We start from the raw sequence: 25243 nt of genomic DNA on the forward strand, positions 1-25243 counted from the left end.
TTATTCTTATGCAGGAGCTATGCTAGTGTGCTTTTGTGGAGTTTTTGCACACTCAAGCCAAGTTTATTTTAGAGAAGAGGCTTGGCCACACATTTCTGCTCAAATTCCAGCAAAATACACTTTTGTTTGCACATGATAGGACAAGGGGCAATGGGATCAAGCTGGAACACAAGAGGTTCCACTTAAAATTGAGAAAGAACTTCTTCTCAGTGAGGGTAACAGAGCACTGGAACAGGCTGCCCAGGGAGGTTGTGGAGTCTCCTTCCCTGGAGACATTCAAACCCGCCTGGACACATTCCTGTGCGACCTCACCTAGGCGTTCCTGCTCCAGCAGGGGGATTGGACTAGATGATCTTTTGAGGTCCCTTCCAATCCCAAACATACTGTGATACTGTGATACTGTGATCTCCCAGGCGTTAGCTGTAGTGAGTCTTTCGTGCAGCTTCCCCTCATTCTCAAACACAACCCTAATTTTTCAGCATCTCGTTCATCAGATTTTCTCAAACAGGGCTATACCGTGCCACACTTTAAACAGTAGAAGAAGCAGGTGCATGGTTAATAGCAAGGTTCACAATGTCACTTGTGAAAACTGAAGTATTTTTGAACTAATGGTGGGAAGCACTTTGAAAAATCTGTTGTATAAACAAGGTCCGCAAGTATTATATTCTAAGGCAAATAGTACCTTGTATACCTTTACAAGGAACAAAGCCAAATGAAATTGTCACAGTTGAACCTTAAAGCATAGTTTGACCGATTAGATAAGGAACTATACATAAAACCTGAGAAAAGTCCCTGTTGTCATTGACGAGGAGCCATTGAAACTTGGAATGTTATACATCTTGGTCACAGCGTATATCAAAATAACTTGAATGATGATATGTTTGCCCAGGTGATAAGTAGGAGAAGTAGATGCAAGAAATGAGATTGTTCTGCTGAGTTTGGTATACTTGAAGTTTCCAAGGAATATGATTCAGTGCCCGGTGTTGACTCTTCAGAGACCTTAAATATTGATCACAATGCAAGGGTGTCACACACTTAATTCCACTAAAATATGGCAAGCGGTGGGGTGTTTCTGAAGAAGAAAGTCATGGTAACTTGACACGCCATAAGAGTGGTGCCATGGCTCTGACCTTGGCTGTCACAGAAAAGCCATGAAGTTAGGAATAAATGGATACTAATCCTGATATGTTCGTGGTGCCAGGTTCTCTGCTCACCTTCTGCAAAAGAGTAGCAGCAAACCTTCATTTTAGGAGTTTGATAGGGTAGTTGTGCAGGGTGGGAGCTCATCCACAGCAAACCACACAGTGATAGTAGCTCGTTTAGTCTTGGGGAAAAATCTGGGGTGAGCTGAAGTCAGTGCTAAAAGACTTTCCAGGAGAACCAGGAGTTTGCCTCTAAATATCAAGTTGCACCATGTCACTTTTTAAAGTAAAAGCTTGGAAGAAGACAACGTTTCTGAAAATGTGGTCCCGAGGAAGAAACCAAGTATTTTAGACTGTAAAACAACACTTTGTAGCTTCAGGTGGAAGGTGGATGTTGAGCTAGGTGTTTCATTGCCCTTTCTAAGGCAAGTCTGTTTCTAGATAAGTTAACACCAAAAAAAAAGATCAGCGATGTGCCTGTAAAATCTGAAATGGGCTCCAGGGCCATGGGCAGGGGTGGGGGGCTACCTGGGGGCAGGGGCAGTCAGTCCCAGTGTCTGTACCTGAGGTTCAAGAGGGTGTTGGGAAACTGGTCTGGCAGAAGTATACCAAGATGGCAGGAGCCTACAAGGAGAGGCTGAAGGATGTGGCCTTCTTGGAGAGGGAGGCTCAGGCTGACCTGAGAGCAGCCGACACATGCTTGGAGAGAAGTTACAGAGGCAATGGAGCCAAGCTCTGCTCTGTAGAAATGGCCAGAACAAGAAGAAGCAACAGGCACAGGTTATGTCTTGGGAGTTTCAAGGTGACCATCAGGGAAAAGGATGTCACCAGGATGTTCACTGCTCAGAGAGGCAGCAGAATCTCCACCCATGGAGACTCTTGAGGTTTAGCTAGATCTCAACTGACCCAATCTGGTGTTGGTAACCATTGTATCTGGGCAGGAGGTTGAACTTTCTGTGACCTGTGGCTGGCTTTCCTGGGCAACACCAAAACCAGCTGGTTTGCCCTTTTACCTCCAAGTTCGTCAGTTCCTATTAAAAGCTGCTGTACCACAGAAAGCAGGTTCCTCCTTGAGATGCCATACAGACCTAGGCCACCAGAGGCTTTTTGGCTAACCACGGAAACCATAATACTTGCGTATGCATTTGTAGTCTGAAAACAAATGCACTGTTATGAAAGGAGAAGGACCCCACCTTACTTTGCTGCTGATTCTGAACTGCTTTGTGCATTTGAACCTTTGCTGCTTGAGGAGACATCCTGCTGTGTGCAAAGCTGGTGGTGGCTTCCAGGGCATGGTAATGCTGACCAGCTGCAGCAGTCCAGCATGTGGTGACCAAAGGATCGGGAAGCCTGGACCTTGTAGTGCTCTGTCCCATAGCTGCATGAAGCACTGCAGCAACCCATGTCCAGTAGTAGCACTTGACATAGAACATTTTTTGCCCTGCTGAGCAACCAACCGGCCACTCTTTTTACGCTCCAAGGAAGCCAAATGATCTTAGTTGGTTAGAATTTTCCTCAAGGTTCGAGGAAAAGTGGCTGTGAATGGCTGTACTAATTGCCAAGACTTCCTAAGCAGCTCCTGGGGCTAGTGCATGCCCTTGAAATCCTGAGGGACTGCTGGTTTTGGGTTAATGAGGGATTGCTGGTTTTGGGTTAACGCCTGGGGAGCTCCTGGGTTGGGCCTCCCACTCCCATTTTACCGGGGGGGAGGTGATGCACACCCTGCTCCCCCCTGCACAGGTCTTGCACGGCACAGAGACTCCACTACAGCAACGGAAATAACTGGGACGGGAGGGATGAAAGGAGCAGCAGTATATGGGGTGTGGCTGATGGTACCATCACTTTTTGGAGACACGTACATTTTGAACCCAGTGCTCAGCCTCACTTGCCCAGAGGCCACTATGGGCTGGGGTTTCGTCCCACCTGTGGGAGCTGGGGCTGGGGTTTGGCCACACGAGCAGCTCACCTCCTCCCCTGACATAAGCACAGCCTCTTCATTTTTGCAGCGTGAGTTGCACAACTCTGCTTGGCACCATGACTTGCTCTCAGTGCTTGAGCACAGTCTGAACATCAGCCAAGGCTTCAAACCTAATTGTTTTCAGTGAGTTAAGGCAAAGCTTAGGGAGAAATGAGCAGTGCCCCAGGGAAGGATGAGGCATTACAAATTCCACATTTCCTCCTGCCAAGCAACTGTTTCCTCATCCAGATAGGAGGTATTTTGAATGACTTGTTCCTTTTAGGACACTCCTGAGTTAGGCAACTCACAGGCATGGCTCTGCCAGGAACCATTGCTGCATGAAAATGCTTACTAAGAAACCCTGGTGAGCATGGAGCTCCTCCAGCTGCCAACCAAGGTAAGAGCATCTTGTCTGCTGTGAAGAGCAATGGCCTGGGTGCTACAAAGAGAGGTGAGTGGGAGTGTGCTGGCTTGATTGCTCTTCAGTCCAAGTAACCACAGATCCATGCCCTCAATCAACCCCATCATACCAAGGAGGCCGCCACACATGACTTCTGCATGTCCAAGAGTGGGCCAAAGCCTTTGAATCCTTTCCCATGCAGCACATGAGCCAGGTCTCCAGCACTGGGCAGGACCAGCTCCTTTCCCCAAATCCTGCTGATCTAGGAATGTTCTCCCTTCCCACCACGTAGAGATTTCAGTCACGCTGCTGGCTGGTGGCGATGCAGCATGGCACAATGTGACCTGTAGTCTGTAGACTGTGTACATCTATATGTGTACAGACACACACACCCACATAGACAGATAGGAGAAGCTGTCACACCACCCGTGCAGAAAGAAATGTTGCTTGAAGACCCTGACATGCAAGTTTCTGTTTTCTCACTTAGACATGTGCAACCAAATACATATCCTGTAGGTGGGAAGGTATTCTGTCAGTGTTTTCCTTGTTCTCTGAAGGTGTTTTTAATATATGGATAAACTATTTTATCCCTGATTCAATATTTGCGCTTTTGATTTCCTTGCCCTTACCATTTATTTTTTGCAGCCCTCTTTTGCTTTATTTTTCCTCGTACCTTTTCATATTGTTTGCTTTAGGTGTAGTCTATGGATGTGTGTCCACACTGCAATCAGTCAGTGTGGTCATACATGCACACTCGAAGCTAGTGTGTATGGGTCAGTGGCAGTAGGGTGGATACGGCCCTGGAGTAATTGCACCCACCCCGTTGGGCCCTTTCCAAGCACACGCTGTGGGCTGCAGGATCACGTGGTGGTGGTGGGAGGTCCTTCTCCCCATCTTGGGTCTCTTGATGGTGTGGGACAAAGTCGTGAGAAGCAACTTAGCAGGCTAGGACTGTTCAATATGGAAAAGAGGTGGCAGTGTTTTGTAACAAGGGCTGAGAAGACCATGAGTTGCATGGAGAAAGTAAGTTGGCGTAGCTGTTGACTGTCTCCTCTACCACAAGGATGGGGGCTGCAAGAGAAGTTAGCAAGCAACAGCGTCAAAGCCAGAGGAGCTTCCTTCTCCTACAGTGTGTCATTCGTCTGAGGAACTCCTGCCCACAAGGACACAGCAGATACTGGCGGGTTCCTTCGGTTCAAAAAGGGGGCAATTTTATTTTTAAAAAAAAGTGTCTAACTGGAAGAAGTGACACAACAAAGATCTTTTCTTGTAATTTCTTGCACAAAATTACAAAGAAGTATTTTGCTGAGAAGCAGAAGTATCTTTTCCTGAGTCATTTTAGTCCAATATATAACATAGTTTATTTGGGTATTTCCAGTGCAACAGTTGTACCAGAGTTGAGGGTCAAGCAGTCATAGTACTGAAATCCCAAATTCAACATTTATACATAGTCACTCCTTATATCTAGACTGATTTTGCAATTTTGCCTCTTGCATCTCAGCCAGAGAAGGAGAAAAGGGTCTTGAAAAATAACCTGGAAAGATATTTTAACATTATAGCATTTTGGCTTGCTGTTAAAGCAACTCTGGGTTTTTCTGAGAAGGCCTGGTGTAAAACCTCAATTTCCTGTGATGACCACAGGACTTCTCTTTCAGGACAGTGAAAGTGCTACTATACAAGAGCGTTTTGCCTGAGTGGGGATCAAAAGGCTATAAGCCTACATTTGGTATAAGTGTAGTTGTGGTCTCCTTTTTAGCTTCGTCTTTGCCTTCTTCAGGGACAGACTCCCTGGGTGGTGCTGGGTTGGGCGCAGAGCAACATGGTTTTCATTCCTTCTGGAAGTAAGTGCCCAAAGCTAGTCACCTGCATACTTAACTTCAGGTCCAAAAACCTCTTTCAAAATTCAGTGAGAAGGAAACAATGGAATTTCTGTAATGATTTTATTGGCATCAATCACTTCTCTGGTATTTGCCTTAGAGAAACTCATTACCAGTTAGCTGGGGCCAGATGACTTGGAATCAGTTAAGATCTGGGCTTGGCCATCTTGCATCAACCCCTGACGTCCGATTGCCTGCCACAAGTTGGCTCATGTAAGAGCAGAAGAGAATCTGCCTGCCAGAAACATGAGGTGCCCTCGGGTCATAGCTGACAGGCCACTGTCACAGCCCATGGTTGGTATACGTGAGTGAGAAGTGATCAGATCAGCACTCCTTTCAGAGTAACAGCAGCACAACATGTCAGGGTCATTACGTGGATGAGATGTGTCTCACTGCTAGAAAACTCTTAATGACCAAGATACGAATGTGATGATATAGTGAGGGGAGGAACAATGTAACACCTTGAATACGGTCCAGCTCAAAAGAGATGGACCAGATCTTCAGCTGTTCTTCATCTGTGCGTTTTATTTTTTCTTTTTATCCCCTCAAGACTTCTCATTACTTACCATCCGCTAGGCTGTCATTCAGGAAGGACTCAACACATACTAGTTGGTACACCTGGGAGCAGTCCTGCTGTGTCCAGTGGAAGGCACCTTATTGCTGTGGTGCCTCTCAGGACCCAGGCATGGGCTGTACATGTGTGTACCTCAGTGGATGCTCTGCTCACCCCTTAGCACCTCTGAGCAACATTGCAGGGCAACTGGAAGGAGCAGTTCACATTTCCAGAGCATCAAAAAGGAAACCTGTGGTGCTTTTGATCTGTGTTTTATTTTGAGTGTTACTCTGACTGGAAATACTGAAGAAAAAATAAAAAAAAGTCAAAACAGAAGCAACGTGAAGTCTTAGATGGCCATAAAAAATGTAGGTCACCTCATTACTATTATAAAAGACAACTTCTCCGTAACTAGACATGGGCCCACAGGTGAATAAAACTGTAAAGCTAAGGACTGGTTTGCACTTCATGTCCCTCCTACTTGACATTGATATCTATGGTCATGCTCTGGAGCTTGACTTGTTCTTGTCGTTTTTGATACACAGACTAAACAAAACCTGAGACAGAGGGCAAGCTTGTAAATAGGGGAGCAGCCCGCTGGGGAATTCTGATTTTATTTGTTTGTGGTTTACTACCTTCTTATGCCAACTAATAAGGTGACTTACCATGCAGCAGATAGATGCAGATACAGCTGATAGCCTCTGGTGCCTGATTTTGCAAGCTGGGAAGTGAGTCGCTGAAGTTATTGGTAATAGGCTGGAGATATTGCCTGCAAAAAATATTAATGTAACCTGCTTCTGTTAATTAGAAGAGTATACTATTACGAGGTAGATTGAAACAATGAACTGTTGTAACCGCTTAGGAGAAAAAAATCGAAAGAGCTGATAGTTTTCATAGCTTCACCAAGGAAGAAGAAAAAAAGTCACGCTGCTGCCACTGTGGCCTGCAAAGAAAAAAGGAGATTTGCCTGTAGGACAGGCAGAAATCACCTGCTGACAACATGAAACAAGCTGAAACCATGTCTTTGAGAAAACGTTCCTGCAGTTTAAGTTGAAATCCCCTTTCTCAGCCCATGCCAACAGCTGTCTCGCAGGGTATTACAGCTCAATGGCCCTTCCTAGAAGGGAAAGCTTGTGCGAGCGAGGGGAGGAAGCTCATGCAGGAGCGTTGTACCATATGCCAGGATTGCTGCCCTTGAATTGAGATACTACCAGTGCACAGAGGAAGATAATGGGAGCAGGCAAGACCAGCAGCTGCACAAAATAAAAGGAGAACTGAAAGCTAGATGCTGTCCACTGGCATCAACCAGAAGTTCCTGTAGACAGTGAAAAGGTCAGCCACCTTCAAGATGAAGTAGGTTCATGGCAGGGCAAAACCCACACCCATCTAACTTGCACACTCTTTCCTAGAACTCTGAGGTTCCAAATGAGGGCCAGGACACACACACTGTTGAAATCAACCTTTTGCAAAACCCTATAGGACTGGAAATGTGACAGTCACTGATGAGTACATGCCCTGCCTCCATCACCAACCCTCTAGCACGCACCTACATAAAATTTTTTCAGAAGCAAAGTGTTCTCAACATCAACCTGTTCTTGTTTTCAAAAATCTGTAGTTTTTGCTGTAGGACTCCTGTGTCGACACTATTTAGCCTGCCTCCAACCAAGCGTGGAATGATGTGTATATAACAGGTTGAGACTCGATTAGAAAGCTACTCTGAGTGCCTTCAGATGAAGTGGATTACTCTGTTGTTGCAGTTAAGTGGAAACCAGTAGTATACATTGTAAATGTTCAGATTACATGTATTATTGGTTATTTTGTTGTGTTGACATTCCACATATACTCCATCCTATGCTGGTTTTAAGCAACGTCTTTCACCTTCTAGAAGGAAAGAAATGCAGAGTAGAAGCAACACTGGAAGGTAAAATGGGGTTGTAGTGTTGTTTTCAATAGTGAAATATGTACTTGCCAGCACATTGTCTGGTACTGAATGGTGAGTGATCCTCTGTCTACTAAGAACCTTGACGGTTCAGATGTTCATGCAGATGTCCTGCAAGATTATAGATGTGTGCTGAACCCTCGGTGCCCTGGGATGCGCTAATCATGCTCTCAACTAAGGACACCAAACATACTCCAGCCAGCAGGCAGTGACATGCCCAAAGGGTGGGATGTGCTAACTCAGCACCTAGCTTGCACCAACACTTCCAAATGAAATAGTCCTCCTAAAGTAAATACATAGCTACCTGAACTGATGGAGAAACGTCGGTGCCTTTGAAGGCTTCCACAGGAAGATCTTGTTCAGAGAAATCGTACGTGTAGATGCACCAGCCTTGCAGACTGAGTCCTGCCTTGCTGGAGCCTGACCTGCTGCCATGAAGGTAGGCATCGGGGGGCTGAGGCTGCTCCTGCAGCTGAGCTGCCTCTTTACTTTTGTGTACTTGGGGACATGTTTGTATCTCTTTCTGACCACCGTGCCCATGTCACTGTTGACCTGTGCCACCAGCTCTCCCCTCTGTGGGGTAAACTCATGTCTCCATCTTTGGTCACCCTGAGGACCAGGGTGGCAGTGGGATATGTGGGCTCCATCTGCCTCCTGAGCTAAGACCTTTGGTACAGCTGTCAGCAAAGAGGAGCCAGTGAACAGCTCCTGATTCGCCACATTTCTTGTTCCTCCTGGACCTGACCTGTTTCTTGTCTTTCCCATCCGATGCTCCCACTGGGCTATCTCCCCTGGCACCCACGTGACTGCATGGGGAGGGGGTCAGCACCAGGATCCTTGGGCTTTCCAACCCACATGTGTAAATGTTTAGCCCACAGCTTCAAGTGTTTCTGTCCCAAACACGATAATAAAAATCTTACTAACTTCAAAGAAAGTCACATTGGTCCTGATGGGGAACTCTGTTTTTCTAAGAATTAGATGTTTATTGGCTGCCTTGTAAAGTTTGCCCATCGAGTTGCAATCCCAGTAACCTGGATGTTAGGACATAGGTGCATTCCTGTTACTCATGCAGCCCATGATTTTACTGTTTGTCAGTGAAGGATCTGTCCACTTGTCATCTGGTTGTGTAAATCCACCTGCCATATGAGTCGGGATTTAAGTTTCGCTGATTTTCAGGGTCTGACTATGTGCTGAGGGAGTTGTAGTCATTTTTTTTTCCCCCAGGAACTTCCTTTCTCTAAACACCACCCCCTTGGCAGCGGCCCTGCTGACACCTCAGAGCAAGAGGCTGATAAAAAGGGCAGCCAGCCTTCCTTCTGCATGCTCAGAAGCCAGTAGCAGAGGCTACTCAGGAGCTTGGAAGCTGCCAGCATCGCAGGCGCCTCACGTCGAAACACCGACAAGAACCATGAGCCTTAACACTGGTGAGTTTTTAATGCTCCATATGATAGCTTGTGTTAGATGTTCAGGGAGGGTTTCTCACCTTCTGCCATGGGTGATACTTTTGGAAAAGGTGTTTCAGTAGCTCACAGGGGGTAGGTTTTCTCTGACTGCGAAAATTCTGATTTTGATGGATTGGTAAACCAACTGAAAAATGCAACCCACGTTTCATGAACCTGCAGACGTCTGGCTCTATCGGTGATACTAGGAAAGAAACGCAGCTTTTATAAACTTGTTCTGTCTCAAGGTGAAAGGAATTTCTTTCAAACTACTGAATCCTTTAGATTATTGTTCTTTAGTGATGGCTGATCCCATCTGACAGAAGTTCCAAAATAGCTGAATAGCTGGGATTTACTGGGACTTGAGCTGCATCCCAGGTCAGGAGATCCTGCACCTACCTGGAAAGGTGCCTGAGTCACTCCTCTGGCAGCTGCTGAACCACCACCACTGGCTGCACTCCTGGGGCCAGCCCAACCCCAGGATGCCCAGAACCCATGGGGTTTGGGGCGTACCAGAGCAGCTCTACACGTGGATTACTTGGTGCCTGCAGTGGACCTGGGAGAAGGTCTCCTCAGCTATCAGGAGAGTAGAGATGTCCTGACAGTTTTCTGAGACCCACCATTTCACACCTCCGTACTTTGAGTGTGGATGAGCTGAAGTTTTCCAGAAAGTCTCAGACAGCAGAACCTTTGGCATGTGATCTCACATCTCTGGGATATGAGAGAGTATTGCCGGAGGTTGGGCAAGGGCGAGCAATGAATGCATATGTCCGAATTTTGCTCTTTCTTGCAAAACTACAACTCCCATCCCACTTACCTTCTGAGCAGTCCTTATTCCCACTGAAGGCAGGCATACTGGAAATGCTCTGCTCTCTATTAATATTTTTTAAAACCCCATCACCTCATACTTATGGAAAAAACACCCCAGATTCTTACCAGTGCAAAGGCCTCATGTCCCCATTTTTGTTGTGGGTGATCGCTGTGCTCTCGAAGCTCTGAACATCTTTCCAGGGAGGTCGCATGCGGTGGGGCCAGCAGGTTAGTTTAGGAAGGAGCTCTAGAAGGGCTAAAGCATGGAACTAGGAAATTATAATAAATATACTGTCTTGAAATTTCTTCTGAAAAAAAAAAAAAAGAAAGTTATCCAGCAGGATTTGGGTTTGCTCCTGGCCTGCCCCAGAAGCGAACGTGGCCAGGGCTGCCTCTTGTAGCTCAAGCCTCCATCCTGTGAGCGGTCGCATTCTCGGCATGCTCAGCTCTGCTGTAAATCATTAATTCCCATACTGGCAAACCAGGGTGCCTGCAGGCAGCCGGCCACAGGGTGTGTGGGTGCCTGGCCCCGTGCCCCAGGCAGGAGGCAGAGCAGGAAGCCAAAATCAGCACATAGGGCTGCCCAGGCAGGGCAGACAGCGGCCACATCCCCTTGGACGCAGCGATGGGTGTGCCGCTGGCTCGCTCCACGACATTTCTTGTTGCGGGACATTGTGCCAGCTGCATCACAGGGTATCACTGGTGTGTTTGCACAGAAATAAGTGCAGCACCATTGATGGGGACAGGTCTTTGGCATTGCACTCTGCTTTGTCACAGCATATTGCAAGGCAGCTGGTCTCTGCGGTTTTTACTCTCTGCATTCTCAACACTGGTGATTTCCAGAAACAAGGGATAAAAATGCAGTCCCTACATTAGGAAACGTTGGAAGAATGCGTTCCCCAGGGCCCTTTCCCACAGCCATCCTATGCATCCAGCTCCTACATGCCTCCAAAGCCCTCACTCATTGCCAGGACTGGTTTCTGGTAGCTCCTCAACCCGGCACCAGGGTTTCCGTAAGGAACAAGGATCAAGCAGCTTTGGTGGCTGGAGATTTGATAACGCTGAGGAAGATGCACTTCCCTTTCATGCTTTTCAAGAGAGCTAAGCAATTTCAGCTGAATTTTTTTGACATACACACCCCTGCCCCATTGTGCAAATCAACCTGAAGTTGGCATCTGGCAGTCAGCAATCAAACGAAAAGTGCTCAGAAATTAAACCAGTTAGCAAAAGGTGATGGTCAATTTTAAGTCTATTTGCTGTACTGCTGATAAGTGCTATGTAATTAAGATGCATACAGTTTATATACTTACTAAGAAGAAATACACGGAGGTAGTAATCTGGTGGGGATCCATGGGCAGTCACTTCAGTTTACTCAAGGCTGCAGTCGCTACCCGGTGCAGGTCACAGTGCCACCAATTTCAGCCTACCCTGGATCCAAGCATGCCTGTGGCATCCCTCATGCTGCAGCAGCTATCAACAGATTTCAGCCTCTTCAATATAAGGGATGGCTCTTGTTGATACTCAAGTTAGCATGGTTGCGTGATGTCGTGCATGTGAATCTGTCAAGACATTTTGTGAACTAATCCCTTCAACCATTATTCCTTTGACTGGCTAATTTCAAAGTTATCACAAGTGGATTTAAATTTCCTTACTCTCCCGTATCTTCTAAATCAGTCATGAGCCAAGTGGTTTTGAAGTATTGTTACTCCCTACTGTTTACACAGAATTTATGTTTAAAGAATATTTAATGGGCAGGTACAAGACAGGTTAGACACTTCCAAAGATATATAGCTCAGTTCTGACATGCTCCAGCTTTCCCTGCCACACCTGGGCAGCCTGCCAAAACCTGATATAGTAAATCCCAAATCCCCATCTTTGTTTAAAAGCTGAGTGCTTTCTCTTTGCTCAAGTTTTGCTCTTTGCTTGAGCACAGTGTCAGGTTGTGCCTCTAAGAGCCTCACTCCTTTGCTGCAGCCCTGAGCCCTTTTCCCAGCCTTGCTCCCATCCAGAGTCACAGGAGGGGAGAGCAGCCTGGGAGACGGTGATTTTAAATGACAGATGCTGTGAAATCAGATGCTGTGTTGGGAATGAATGGGAAAAAAAGCACTCGACAGATAATATCGATGGAGTCCAAAACTGTGCTGAAGTTGAACAGCAAAAGCACCACTTGGCATGGAGGGGGCAAGAACACTGTCCCCCATGTTTAGCATCCCCCCAGACAGGCAGCATTTCTGCAGCACAGCTGACTCCTGGCCCCAAACCTTCCTTTGGTACTTGGTTAGTAGGAGAAACCAAGTCCTTGGGAAAAAACAAGCCAAACCAAAACCAAAAAAACTTGCAAAGGTTCACATATGTAGATGTCCATAAGAGGGTGATTAATGGCACTTGTGATATTACTTGGGACTAATTTTTGAGAAAATACAAAGTATCAGCTTCAGTGTCCTGAAGAGTCCAATTACCCAGGCTTGTGGCATCCCAGACACCATTGGAGATTCCAGCAATTGTTGGGAGTGAAATTTCAGCACACTTCCAGCTTGACTGTGTATAATATGTTTTGTAAGAAGCAATTAAAGCTAAAGTTAATTACTATTTTATAACATGAAGGATGTGTTCAAGGATAATATAAGGCTAGTCTTTGGGCAGAGAGTAATATCCTGAGATAAAATCCCAATGATGAGGCTTAATTTTTAAGCTGCCCTGTGCTAGCTGGGGAGCACCTGGGAGCATCACCTCTGAATGTGCCTTGACAAGCAGCACTTTCTTCACCTGTCTGTACTACTGCTATTATAACTACTACTAGTACTGTTGTTTAATGCCTGCAATAGTGAAGAAACATCTTTAATACTCAAGGAGGTGCGCACCATATCAAGGCACAGGCATGCAGCGAACATGACTTGCTGTCACAGCCTTGGCTTTGACGAGCTGCCACCAACAAAGCAGCTGAGCAGATGGGAGCAAGGAGGGTATGGCTCAGAGACATGGCAAGACCATGGGCACTGGTCAGGACCTTTGGTGGGCTCCTGTGTGAGATGCTCAGGGGAGCAGAGCTGCCCCACAGCAGCTGCAGGGATGGGATGCCGATGTGCTGTTGCTGCTCCACTTTCAAGGGGGAAGTAAGACTCTCAGAGAAGGAAGACTTTCAGTAGTGCAACAAAACTTGCAGTCATGCCATCTTCCTGGTCCACAGCAGGCTGTGGAGCTGGCTCATGGCTGCTGGCCCCCCGGCCAGCTGGCAGCGTGCAAGGGCAGGCAGTGGGCCAGCAGACCTGGCTTTCCAAACCAGTGAGATCTTGTTCACAACTGTTTGGCTGTCGAGGAAGCAGCCCCAAGGGCACGCAGTGGGCAGCTGCCCATACACAGAGGTGCTGGGGTGCTGGCTGGGTGCCTGACTGGGACAGAAATCCTCAGGCTACATTTCCTACTGCTGCTGCCTCCCTCAAGCTGCTCAATCTCCACTCACCCAGGGCCACCTCAGAGGTCAAACACCCCTCAGACTCCCTGGGCAGTGAGGGAGGGAGGCAAAGGCATGTCCGAGCAACCCAGGGCCAAATAGTCAGAGGGTGAGGCAGGTGCTCATCCCTGCTCTGAGGGGATTGTAGCAACGCACTCACCACCAACAGCCTCCATAACCCATCCCAGCAATAGGAGTCTCTCTGTATCTCTATATACATATACTAAGTATTTACATTGTGTTATTCCTATTCTATTCTATTCTATTCTATTCTATTCTATTCTATTCTATTCTATTCTATTCTATTCTATTCTATTCTATTCTATTCTATTCTATTCTATTCTATTCTATTCTATTCTTTCTTCTGTTCCGTTCCATTCCATTCCATGCTATCCTATCCTATCCTATCCTATCCTATCCTATCCTATCCTATCCTATCCTATCCTATCCTATCCTATCCTTATAAATACATCTTACATTATCAAAATTATTGTGCCATTCATTAGCTCTGGCAGCCCTTGGTGTGATTCCTTGTGCTAAACCACTGGATAGTTACATAATTTGATGACCTACAGGGCTCCATTAAGAAGAAAAAAAACTTTCTTTACTGAGCGATTTACCATCAACACCCCCCCCCCCTTTTTTTTTTTTCTTTTCTTTCTCCCTCTTTGCTGAAGGCTTTCCAGAGACTGATCTCAGTGTCACTGGGATTGACTTTCTCAAGAGGCAGAACTGCCAACAGCACCACACAGATGCATACAACATTAAGAACCTGGTGGTGCGGCGTGGGTATCCCTTTCAGCTTGAGCTCACCTTCAACAGGGAGCTGAGGCCCACCGACAAGCTGTCTCTGCGTTTCAGCCTCGGTAAGTGTGTCTGCTGTCCATGGCCATCGGGCAAAGTGGGAGAGCCCCAGCTGCCTCCAGCTGCCTGTCCCTGCACCCAGCATTTCATGATCATTGCAGACCCATGAGACCCTCCTGCATCTCATGTTGTATTTGTTTCTAGGTGAAAACCCAATGAAAATCAGGGGAACCCTGATGTCGCTGAACCCGATGCTTCAGCCAGACTTCGGTGGGTGGAAAGTCTCCATCGTCAAGAACAGCGGCACACAGGTAGAACCCATGGTCCACGCTTGCACTCGGGGCAATGGTGGAGGTCACCGAGCCCATTGGGAGCAGTAGAGCAAATCCTCATACCCCATCCTGCCTTCCCTTAGCCCTGTAATTTTGGGTGGGCAGCAGCTTTACCCTCTTTAATTCATTGGTCCCCCACTGCATGTGCAGGATGTGCCCCATCCCTCTTCCACATATTCATCCACCACCATCAGTGCTCATGCTGTATTTGTGCCATGTTTGTGGCTGTGTTGGAGGGTCCATCATGCCGTCTCTCTTTTGTCACCTCCCCAGTGCCTGCTGTCTGTCATCAGCTCACCCTGGGCTCCGGTGGGAAAATACACCCTGAATGTGAAGACTGGGTCTAACATTTACAAGCCCGAAATGAGTGATATCTACCTTTTGTTCAATCCTTGGTGTGAAGGTAAGGAGGGTGGTCCAGCAACCAGCAGGTTGATAATTACTACTGCCAGAGATTGTCCCTGGGAGAGCTTTTCCTCACATTTTTCCTCTTCTCTTTCCCACATACATTGCTTTTTCTCCCTAAAACAATGGAAGCAGCATCCTCATGGAAACAGTGGGAAGCTGGGCAATAGCAATGAACCAGCTCCTCCCTGGGGCATCTCTCTGTCACCTCTGTTTGCACCTCTGTGTCACCCCTTGCTGTTTCCTTTCCCTGAGCCACTGCAGATGTTAAATGAGATGACTGGGTTTGCTAAAAATCCAGATTAAAAAAAATAACCAGACAAAAAAATGTGTGTTGCTGGTTGGCATCTGTCCCCCAGTTCCCTCTACTGTCTACCTAGTCCACTGAAGTACTTGTTCAGAAAGAAGCTTTTCACTAAAATAAGACAATGGTCATATAGCAACAGAGCTACAGAAGTAAAATAAAGCTTAGTCTTATAGGAAATTCTTCCACGACAGGAAAAAAAAAAGTGAGTGATACATGGTCATAATTTGGTGTGAATGTTACAGACCACCAACTCCCCCACTTTAGCTTTCCAAGGAAAACTTCATATAGCCTGTGTGCAAACCACCTGACATTTGAGGGGTTTTTTGTTCCAGATGATGTCGTCTACATGGCTGATGAGGCACAGAGAAACGAGTACGTGCTCAACGATACAGGCTACATCTATGTTGGGTCTGCATACAACATATACAATAGACCCTGGAATTTTGGGCAGGTAAAATACAGCTGTCTCACTGGTGTTATTACCTTAATTCACTCTTTCTCCTTTAGGCATTAATTTCAAAGAATCAGACCTAAAAGCAGTTTAAGGCCATGAGTAACTCAATGTGCTTGAATAATCCTGCTAGCTTCACTGGGAAGGCTCACCTGCTTAGAGTAATCTGCGTATTTAAGTGCTTCCCCCAGTCACAGCTTCAGAACGGGGTTTAATGGCATGTTTATAATGAGATCACAAGACCCCTGGCAAAGAATGGGGAAACTGGGGATGGAGCATTTCTAGTTAAAAAGATTCCCATAAGGAGTCCTCCCTGCTCTCATGCAACACAGCAGCTGTCGGTAACCAGCTCATGAGCCACAGAGAGGGCTGATGGGGAAAAAAAAACCATCAAATTATTTAGCTGTTGCATCATGATCGGGAAAATATACGGGAAAAGCACTGGCAGAGGTTGCCATGGTTCAAGTGGTGCCTTCCCCAACTGCGAGGTGAAGTGTTGGCCACAGGACACAATCAGCCCCCCCTCCCAGGAAGGGTGTTCCTCTGTGCTGCCTCCCAGATAACTCCATCTAGAGATAAGAGGTGGATGCCAGAGCAGGTTTATTTGCACCCCATAGAAAGCACACAGACACCCAAACAGATCATCCTGCACCCTGCCCAGGCAGACTTCCCCGCCAAAAAATGTTGGAATCTGTTTTGTTTTATTTTCTTTTCTTGTTTTTATTTTGTTTTATAAGTCTGTGATTTCAAGCTGCAGGATACAGAGACCCCAGCGAAAGTGCTCATGCTGATGCCTTTTCCATGAAGGGGCCAAAGGGCATTGTCCATAGGGCTGTTCCTATCCTAATATTTATTCTGCCTGTAAGCAATGAGAATTGATATTGATATTCTGCCAAGCTTTGTTGGATCAGATATTTGACGTTTCTGTGAACTGGACCTCAGGAATTTTTATCAGCAATTGCTAATTAGGAAACTTTTGCTGTAATAATTTGCATTTATATACCAATTTTTTTTTTCCCAAGGTTCATTTTGTACCTATGTCAATAGGCTGAATATTTGCAGCGCTCTTAAATTTTCATTACTCTAGTGAGTAATTTGCAGGGCTGCAGGGAGATGGCGTAGGTGACTTAGGACTACTCACAGGAGTAAATACTGCTGCGTCAGGTTCCAGCTGTGTTTGTAAGACACATGAGACAGGCTTTTGTCTTCCAAGGTGGGGCTCTGTTTAAGCCCTTCTTTGGAGAGAACGGCTTTGGGAAGTCCCATAGGCTTGAAAATTCAGTATCATAAAGGAAGTTTGAAAGTTAAGACTAGTCAGACAGTTTCCTCCAAGTACTCAAATAGACTTTGTAGTGATTGAGCTAATTTTGTTTTAAAGTGGTGTATAAAAATGTCTCCACTTTCTCTCCAAAACAGTTTGAAGAATACGTTTTGGATGCCTGCATGTATCTGATGGACAAAAGTGGACTTAAGCCGGGCAGCAGAAGGGATCCTGTGCTTGTGTCCAGAGCCATGTCTGCTTTGGTACGCCTCTCCCAGAGAAGTGCTTTGCCACTCCAGCTTTCCCTCCTCCTTGTTACTTTCTCTTTTTCCCCTGGGGCCTTGAACACCAATTCAGGAGGCATCTGAAATGGGTTCCTTTGGGCAACTACGTGCAAAAAGCCAGAGGTATTTTGGGTGGAGGGAAGAGGCGAGCATGGCCTAGTGTGGCCAGCAGGACTAGGGAAGAGATCGTCCCCCTGCGCTTGGCACTGGTGAGGCCGCACCTCAAATATTGTGTTCAGTTTTGGGCCCCTCACTACAAGAAAGACACAGAGATGCTGGAGAGAGTTCAGAGAAGGGCAATAAAGCTGGTGAAGGGTTTGGAGCACAAGTCTTATGAAGAGCAGCTGAGAGAACTGGGGCTGTTTAGCCTGCAGAAAAGGAGGCTGAGGGGAGATCTTATCGCTGTCTGCAACTACCTGAAAGGAGGTTGTGGCATGGAGGGTGTTGGTCTCTTCTCCCAAGTAGCAAGTGACAGGACAAGAGGAAATGGCCTCAAGTTGTTCCAGGGGAGGTTTAGATTGGATATTAGGAAAAATTTCTTCATGGAAAGGGTTGTCAGGCAGTGAAACAGACTGCCCAGGGAAGTGGTGCAGTCACCATCCCTGGAAGTGTTTAAAAGATGTGTAGATGAGGTTCTTGTGGACCTGGTTTAGTGCCAGATTTAGGTTATGGTTGGACTTGATCTCAAGGGTGTCTTCCAACCAAAATGATTCTATGAAATACAGCATCTCCCCATCTCCAAAGCTTGCAGCTGCCCCGATGGTTGTCCTTCTCCAGCAGCTGCATTGGCAGAGCCAGCTCAAGGGTTGTGTTTCAGGGGACAACTGTTCTCTTGCAGTGGGACCCTTCTGGAACTTCTTGGCTGTAGGATACAAGATGTAGAGTGCATTATGTCCACCCCAAGCAGCAGTGCGCCATCCTTCTAGACATCCAGGTGGCAGGTTTCTAATCAGGGTAGCCCCCAGATGGCACCAGCAGCCTTGCTGGGTGCCACAGAGCTGTGGAGAACCTGGGGAGACACAGGGTGGGCAGAGACCCCAGGGTTTAAAGGCTCATTCAGCTTCATGCCCATATTTTTCTCCTTTGCATGTGCGTGTGTGGCCACAGGTTAATGCCAATGATGACAACGGTGTCGTGCTGGGAAACTGGTCAGGGAATTACAGCAATGGGACCTCCCCTATGGATTGGATTGGGAGTGTTGCAATTTTGCAGCAGTATTACAAAACTAAGAAGCCAGTCTCTTATGGTCAATGCTGGGTCTTCGCAGGAGTCCTCACTACAGGTAAGCATTGAACTGTCTCCCTTGCCTGATATCCTAATTACTGTGCTAGTAAGCCAAATTACCATGCCTCTGAGCAGCAGAGGTGTCAGGGTCTGTTGTGTAAGGAGAGGCTGAAAGAGCTGGGACTGCTCAGCCTGGAGAAAAGAAGGTTCAGGGGCTCTTCTCCATGTGTATAAATACCTGACAGCAGGGAGTGGGCCAAATAGAGCCAGTGGTGCCCAGTGACAGCACCAGAGGTGATGAACACAAAGTGAAACATGGGAGGTTTTGTCTGAACATGGGAAAAAAGGCTTTTTCACTGTGATGGTGACCAAGCACTGGCACAGGTTGCCTAAAGAGGTTGTGGAGTCTCTGTCCCTGGAGATATTCAAAAGCCACCTGGACATGATCCTGGGCATCTGCTGTAGAGGACCCTGTGTGGGCAGGGAGGTCGGATGAGATGATCCCCAGATGCACCCACCAACCTGAGCAGTTTTGTGACCCTGTGTTTTGTCTGTCTGTGCTGCAGTTATGCGCTGTTTGGGGATCCCATCCCGCTGCGTGAGTAACTTCAACTCTGCACACGATACAGATGAGAACCTGAGAGTTGACGTTTACCTGAATGAAGTCGGAGAAAAGCTGACCTCAATGTCCCTCGACTCTGTCTGGTACTGCCAAAGGGGGCTAACGCTTCCTACCTCCCCCTGCAACCACCCTGCAGCACTGTGTTTCTCAGCCCCAGTACCCTTTCCTCTGAGAATTTCCCTCCCACTTTGGGTTTGCTGCCCCAGAGACAGGGAAAGCCTGGGGTTTCACAGGGTTACACGCAAATCCCCATTAAATCATGCCCTTACTTAAGGATTAAGAAAGGAGATCATGACTCTTTTGGCTGTAACAGCTCACTGCTTTTCTTTCCAACCCAAATGCACACAGGAACTTCCACGTGTGGAACGATGTCTGGATGAGGCGGCTAGACCTGCCAACAGGGTTTGGCGGCTGGCAGGCAATTGATGCAACCCCTCAGGAGCAAAGTCAAGGTAGGGTTTGCCTGGAAAGGCTCTTCTACAACTCCCAGTGGAGACAGAGACATTTTGTATGAAAACCATGGTCTCCAGTCAGCAAAGCACATACTGCCCATGCACATCTTCACACACTTGGGCAGTAACATCCTAAAACGCAAGTCTCAATCCTGTTGTCTCAGCCTGGGATGAGAGGAACAGCATTTCTCAGCAGGCAGAAAGCCAGCCTTGTGAGATGCTGTGGGGACATGAGTGTCATTTCAGAGGTTAGAGCTCATATCTGGAAGTCAGAGCTAATTTCTCTTTCCACCATCCCCTGATTTATTTGGTGAAGCGGAGGACTCAAAGCAGTCTGTAGTAAGAGGTGCCACAGCTTTCCCCAGTAAAGATGCTTTCTGTAGAGCTTTCCTGAGGAAGTAATGAGTCTGTTCATTGGCAAATGAGAGGACTGGCTGCCAGAATTGGTGACTACCCTCCCTGCACGGATGCAGGGAATTTGAGGCAGGAAATAAAACATTCATCCTCAAGGCTGTGCAGAAAGTGGGGTGTTGCCAGAAAATCAACACAGGTGGCTGGACTTGGTTGACTTCATCACCAAGCCATGACTTTCAAACCTTAAAATTACTCAGGTGAGCAGAAACACATAAAAGCTTTTACCAGACCTTGGTAATCTCTAAAAAAGCCCAAATAGCTATGGGATACATCGGAGCTTTTGGAGTTCATTGCTGACTTGGAGGAATATTTTCTAGTAAGAGTCAACTACCATGGCCACATGTTCCTGCTTGGGTGGGTCTGAGGGTGGAAGAAAAATTGGAGGCTCTGCTGATATCTGGAAAAGCAAATGGTGTTGAATGCACTTTCTAGGTTTGTTCCAGTGTGGTCCGTGCTCGGTGAAGGCTGTCAAAGAGGGGGATGTGTATTTGCCCTTTGATGGCAAGTTTGTGTATGCGGAAGTGAATGCTGACAAAGTCTACTGGATCGTCAAGAAGGTGAACGGCAAGAATAAGTTCACCAGGATTAGCACGGAGACCGAAGGCATCGGCGTGAAAATAAGCACAAAAGCCGTGGGGGAAGACAGGCGGGAAGATATCACTTCACAGTACAAGTTCCCTGAAGGTGACTGCCCCCTTCCTCTAACGTAGTGACAAAGAGGAGACCCCCTGGCCCCACAAGTCACCCCACAGCATGTTATCTCCAGGAGATAACCACAGGGGTAGCTGCAGTGGCAAAACCTGTGTAAGGCGTGTAGACCTGGGGGAGCAGTGCCGCTCCTGGGCATCTTCATGCCTCCAGTGGCACCCATAGGCTGCTCTTTCGGGATCAGTGAAAGAAATTGGGTGAGCGACCCCTGTAGTTATTTGACTTACTGTTGCTTCATTTCTTCATTCTTCCTGTGTTTTCATTCCTTAGATCATATTGGAAACAAAAATCCCCGCTTTCCCTCCACACGGTTCTCAGATCCAGCCATGTTGTGCTAGACTCTTAAATCTGTCCCAGTGAGGGGCAGGAAAACCTTAGATTGAAAAAGTTAAGAGCATCCATCCTTTAAAAGTGCCCCCTTCAGGAAATTCTTCCAGTCCAAAACACCACAGTTAGTTCTGGTGGTAGTGCAAGCCAAGAGGGTTTCCTGAGCGGAGGCTGGGGGTGCCCTGACATCCTCTTTGCTCAGCAGCAGAAGCATAAATAAAGGGATGATGGTTCTCTGAGGAGACTGAGGTACAGCTATCACCCATCTTTTTTCTTCATCCAGGCTCCATAGAAGAAAGAGAGTCTATGGAGAAAGCTCTCTCCTTCATACGTCCTTCAGGAATGGTGCCTCGTGCACGTTTCGCTTCAGTTAATTCCACAGATGAAAGGGCGTTAAGTCATCAGATCCTCCCACCTGAGCCAGTCCCCAAGACTGGGGTCCATCTTGAGATAACCAACAAAGCACCTTTGCATCCTGGCAATCCCCTTGAACTGGCCATTACAGTGAAGACCTCTACTCCTGGGAAATGGACCATCAATCTTGTCGGCTCCTGCCAACTGCAGTCCTATACTGGGAAAGTTGAGGCCAGTCTTGGATATGTCAAGGAGACTGTAGAGCTTGAAGGCGGATCTGGTAGGCACAAAAAGCTCGCTGTGTTCTGTGGGCTATTTACTGTGTCAGTCTGGGGTTTCACTCAAGATGGTTCATAATAGCTCTGCTGTAGGTGAGTGCATGGTTCTGTACTGCAGGAAGAGCAGAAATCACCTGCCTGCTACCTGCCTCTCTTGTTACTGCATTTGGGAGTCTCAGTTACAGACTGGGATCCCAGCACAGTGGGGGCCAAAACACAAAAGCCCTGTTCCTGCCACAGCTTCAATGAGATGGTTAGAAACACATCAGAGTGGGCAGACAGGTTTTTGCTGTGCAAGCATCTCCCTCCGGTCTCCACCGTGTAAGCATCAAAGATACCACTGCAGGCTTCAGGTGTGTCCCTATGGGTCACATCCCACAAAGGATTTAGATGGCTGGAAATTTCAGCCTTTTTTTTTTTTTTCTTTCCCTTTTGCTTCCTGCTCTAATGTTGAACAGCTGGTGGTGATGCTGCTCAGTGTTATTTTCTGAGTTCTTCACCCAAGCAAATTTCAACCTCATGGCTGCCTGGCTGATCCCAAGAGCTGTTTGCTGTTTATTGCGTATCTTTGAGCAACCTGGCTTGCATTTCTGATCCCCAGCAATGTGACTGAAATTTGCTAAACAAGAGAATAACGAGTGATGAATAATTAACAGTACTTGCTTATTCCAAGTGTGAATCACTCGCACAAAAAAAAATCTTTCCTGCTGGTTATTGTTGTTTTCAAGCATATACTCTGGCTGTCAAAATGCAGCAGCGTAGGACACAAGAGTAGCAACATAGGTTTAGAGATAAGGACAGGCATAATTTTTTTTGATTCCCAGAAGCCAAGAAGCTTTGCAGATAAAGCAACATTCAGGCTCCAGCCCTGCTGACTCTGGGGCTCTTCCGAGCCACTGGAAATTTGTCCAGGCAATTAAAGATAAAATCTGAAGTGAAAGGAAAACAGCTAATTTTATAGCTAGTAGTGCCTCAGAGGAACCCCAGGGGACGTGGGCTTAAATGTACTCAACCTCATGCTCCCCTGCCTCCTCCTGAGTGCCAGGGCAGCTGGGGACAAGCGCGGCTGAGACACTGGACATGAGCCTGAGCTGGCAATCGGCTTGGCAGGGAGACGGTGTGTGCTCAGCCACCCTTCCCATGGGCTGTGTGTGCTGGGTATCACTTGCCAAGCTGGGGCTTCCCCCCCATGGGGCCTCCAGGTCTGGCCAAAAGCTGGATGGTCTCGGCAAATACGCCTCGTTCTGCACCCTGAGGCACCAACTATCACAGCGAAATTTGCCATCCAGTTTGCAGGTGTGTGATAAGCCCTGAGCTGTGTTTTTCCACCTACAGAGACACAGATTCCTCTGAAAATTGGAGCTGACACATACATGAAGACACTGGCCTCCGCGGAAGATGAAGTGCTTGTCCATGTCACTGCCATTGCTGAGGTCCAGGGGACGGAAGACAAACTCACCAAAGAGATAACAATGCCCTTCGAGTACCCCCCCATCACCGTCCAGGTGCCAGCCAAGCTCCTTGGGGACAAGGGTTAAAGGCCTGCTCACTGTAACACCATGGTAGTGTTATCAGTCCCAGGGGGATCTCCCAAACAGCTGCCTCCTGGGGTGCTCAGTCCTCAGCGTATTTGGCTACTCAACCTTTATTTGAAGGTTGAAAACACACACGAAATGCAGATTTTATTGCCCCATCTAAAATGGGCAGGCAGGGACTGCTGGAGGGAGGGGAATGGAAGACGACAGTTTGTGTGGGGCAGATCTCCAACACCGCAGCTCTAACCCCTGAAGGAAAAACCAGTTGAGAAAGCAGAGAGAAGAGCTGGGAAAACAGGTGGTGGGGCAAAGCACACGGCGCCACAGGAGGGTAGAAAAGATAGGGGGGTTGTCCCCCACCACACTGGGGGTAAGGAGCAAACCGGTAGCAGCTCCAACATCTTTATTACCTTTCTGATCCTCGGCCTTTCGGTTTGTTTCTCTCTTTCCTCCTCTGCCAGATGCCAGAAACAGCCAAACTGAATGAGGAGTTCACCTGTGCCTTCATCTTCAAGAACAAGCTGAATGTGCCCCTGGACAACTGCAAGCTGCTGGTGGAGGGCTTGGGCATATTTAAGATGACAGCATTTGATCAGGGGTAAGGCAATGAGCCCAGTATGAAACAGAGATTCTGCTTTGTTTCTCTTTTTTTTTTTTTTAATTTGTTTTTAATTTCCCTTGGAGAAGCAGTTAGGAGATGTGTAGTAATGTGGCCCTTTGAAAACCATGTTAGAGACCCTGCCACATTTGGGCTCAATCCCAGTGACAGAAAGACCCACGCAAAGGTTGGCCTGCTCAGGATATTTCGACATGACAGGGACTCTCCCCAGGTTCCTGCTGTGATGCTGGGCACAGCCCAGCCAGCATGAACACAGCTGCTTCCTTCAGACCCAAATTTAGTGTTTAAGCAGTATGGGACAATCTAGGAAGGTTTCCAGGGAGCACCAGGACCACCAGACAGCACCGCTATGCCGAGCCCCACTTACTGCGTGTTGGGCATCAGAGAAGGGAAACACCCTAAACACAAGCAGCAGCTATTTCTTTAAGCAAAATGATTTAAATGTTGCAAATAAGAATGATAACTCACACTGGGGCTATTTGTTTTTTCTTTCTCCTTAGGGATGTACAGCCTGGCAGGATCATTAAGTCTGAAGTAATCTGCACTCCGACAAGATTAGGAGAGAAGAAAATGGTGGCCAAGCTGACCTCGACCCAGCTCAAAGGGATCTCTGCAGAGAAGAAGATCACCATCATCAACTAGAATCAGTGCCTCAGCAGGGTGTAAACGGTGACCCGGCTAAACACGTCGCACTGTTGTATGTTAAGGGCACTTCTGCCCTCCTTGATTGCTGGATAGTAATCTCGAAGTAAAGAGCAAAAAATCTCATTAAGCTAGGGGAATTAAACTGATTTAAAGGGCACAGTTCTGTTGATTGCAGTTAAATGTGATTCAATAAAAGCTCTTAAAATCTACTGTGTGGTTGGGTTGTATGGTATTGCCAAGTTGGGATGGCTCTGAGCCCGTGAGGGGACATTCCCACCTCCGGCCAGGGGATGGAGCTCACAAAGGTGTTGATCGGTTGCTGATGGGTATCAGTCCAGAGGGGTGTTGCACCTGCTTGGCTGCCTGGGCTGTGGTCCTACATGGGAGGCCACCCAGGGATCCCACCACACCACAGGCTGCGGCACAGATCAATATACTTTTTAAGCGAATCTCTCCTGGGTGATTCCCTCTCTCTCCTAGCCCATCAGATGGGGAATGTACAGGCATGCACCTTTTTTTGTCTTTAGACAACAAAAAGGGCAAACCTAGCAGTTTCTCCAAACACCATTTTTCATACATCTTCCTTTCCTCCCACCCAATTTATTTTGGGGGTTTTTCAGGCATTTTTCGCAGAAGTACGATCTCCAGCACCA

At 47.3% G+C, this 25243-nt stretch overlaps 1 protein-coding gene across 1 annotated transcript; it reads left to right on the plus strand.

The window, feature by feature from the left end:
• The first annotated feature begins 1690 nt into the window (after window positions 1-1690).
• On the plus strand, window positions 1691-24743 carry TGM4 (transglutaminase 4). The gene is made up of 14 exons (XM_065832685.2): window positions 1691-9292; window positions 14246-14434; window positions 14577-14683; window positions 14978-15107; window positions 15749-15867; window positions 17284-17391; window positions 18520-18694; window positions 19203-19341; window positions 19607-19710; window positions 20557-20808; window positions 21443-21793; window positions 23127-23296; window positions 23788-23924; window positions 24446-24743. The coding sequence occupies exons 1-14, from the start codon at window positions 9277-9279 to the stop codon at window positions 24585-24587; spliced, it is 2139 nt and encodes a 712-aa protein (XP_065688757.1). The 5' UTR covers window positions 1691-9276; the 3' UTR covers window positions 24588-24743.
• Window positions 24744-25243: the final 500 nt, after the last annotated feature.

Source organism: Patagioenas fasciata, chromosome 2 (genome assembly GCF_037038585.1).
Source record: "Patagioenas fasciata isolate bPatFas1 chromosome 2, bPatFas1.hap1, whole genome shotgun sequence".
Classification (NCBI taxonomy): Eukaryota; Metazoa; Chordata; class Aves; order Columbiformes; family Columbidae; genus Patagioenas; species Patagioenas fasciata.

What these genes read in the sequence shown, in the direction of transcription:
- TGM4 (XM_065832685.2), top strand. An exon ending in CCAGAGCCATGTCTGCTTTG is followed by an intron (nt 17,392 to 18,519) that starts GTACGCCTCTCC and finishes GTGTGGCCACAG; the next exon opens with GTTAATGCCAATGATGACAA. An exon ending in CGCAGGAGTCCTCACTACAG is followed by an intron (nt 18,695 to 19,202) that starts GTAAGCATTGAA and finishes TCTGTGCTGCAG; the next exon opens with TTATGCGCTGTTTGGGGATC.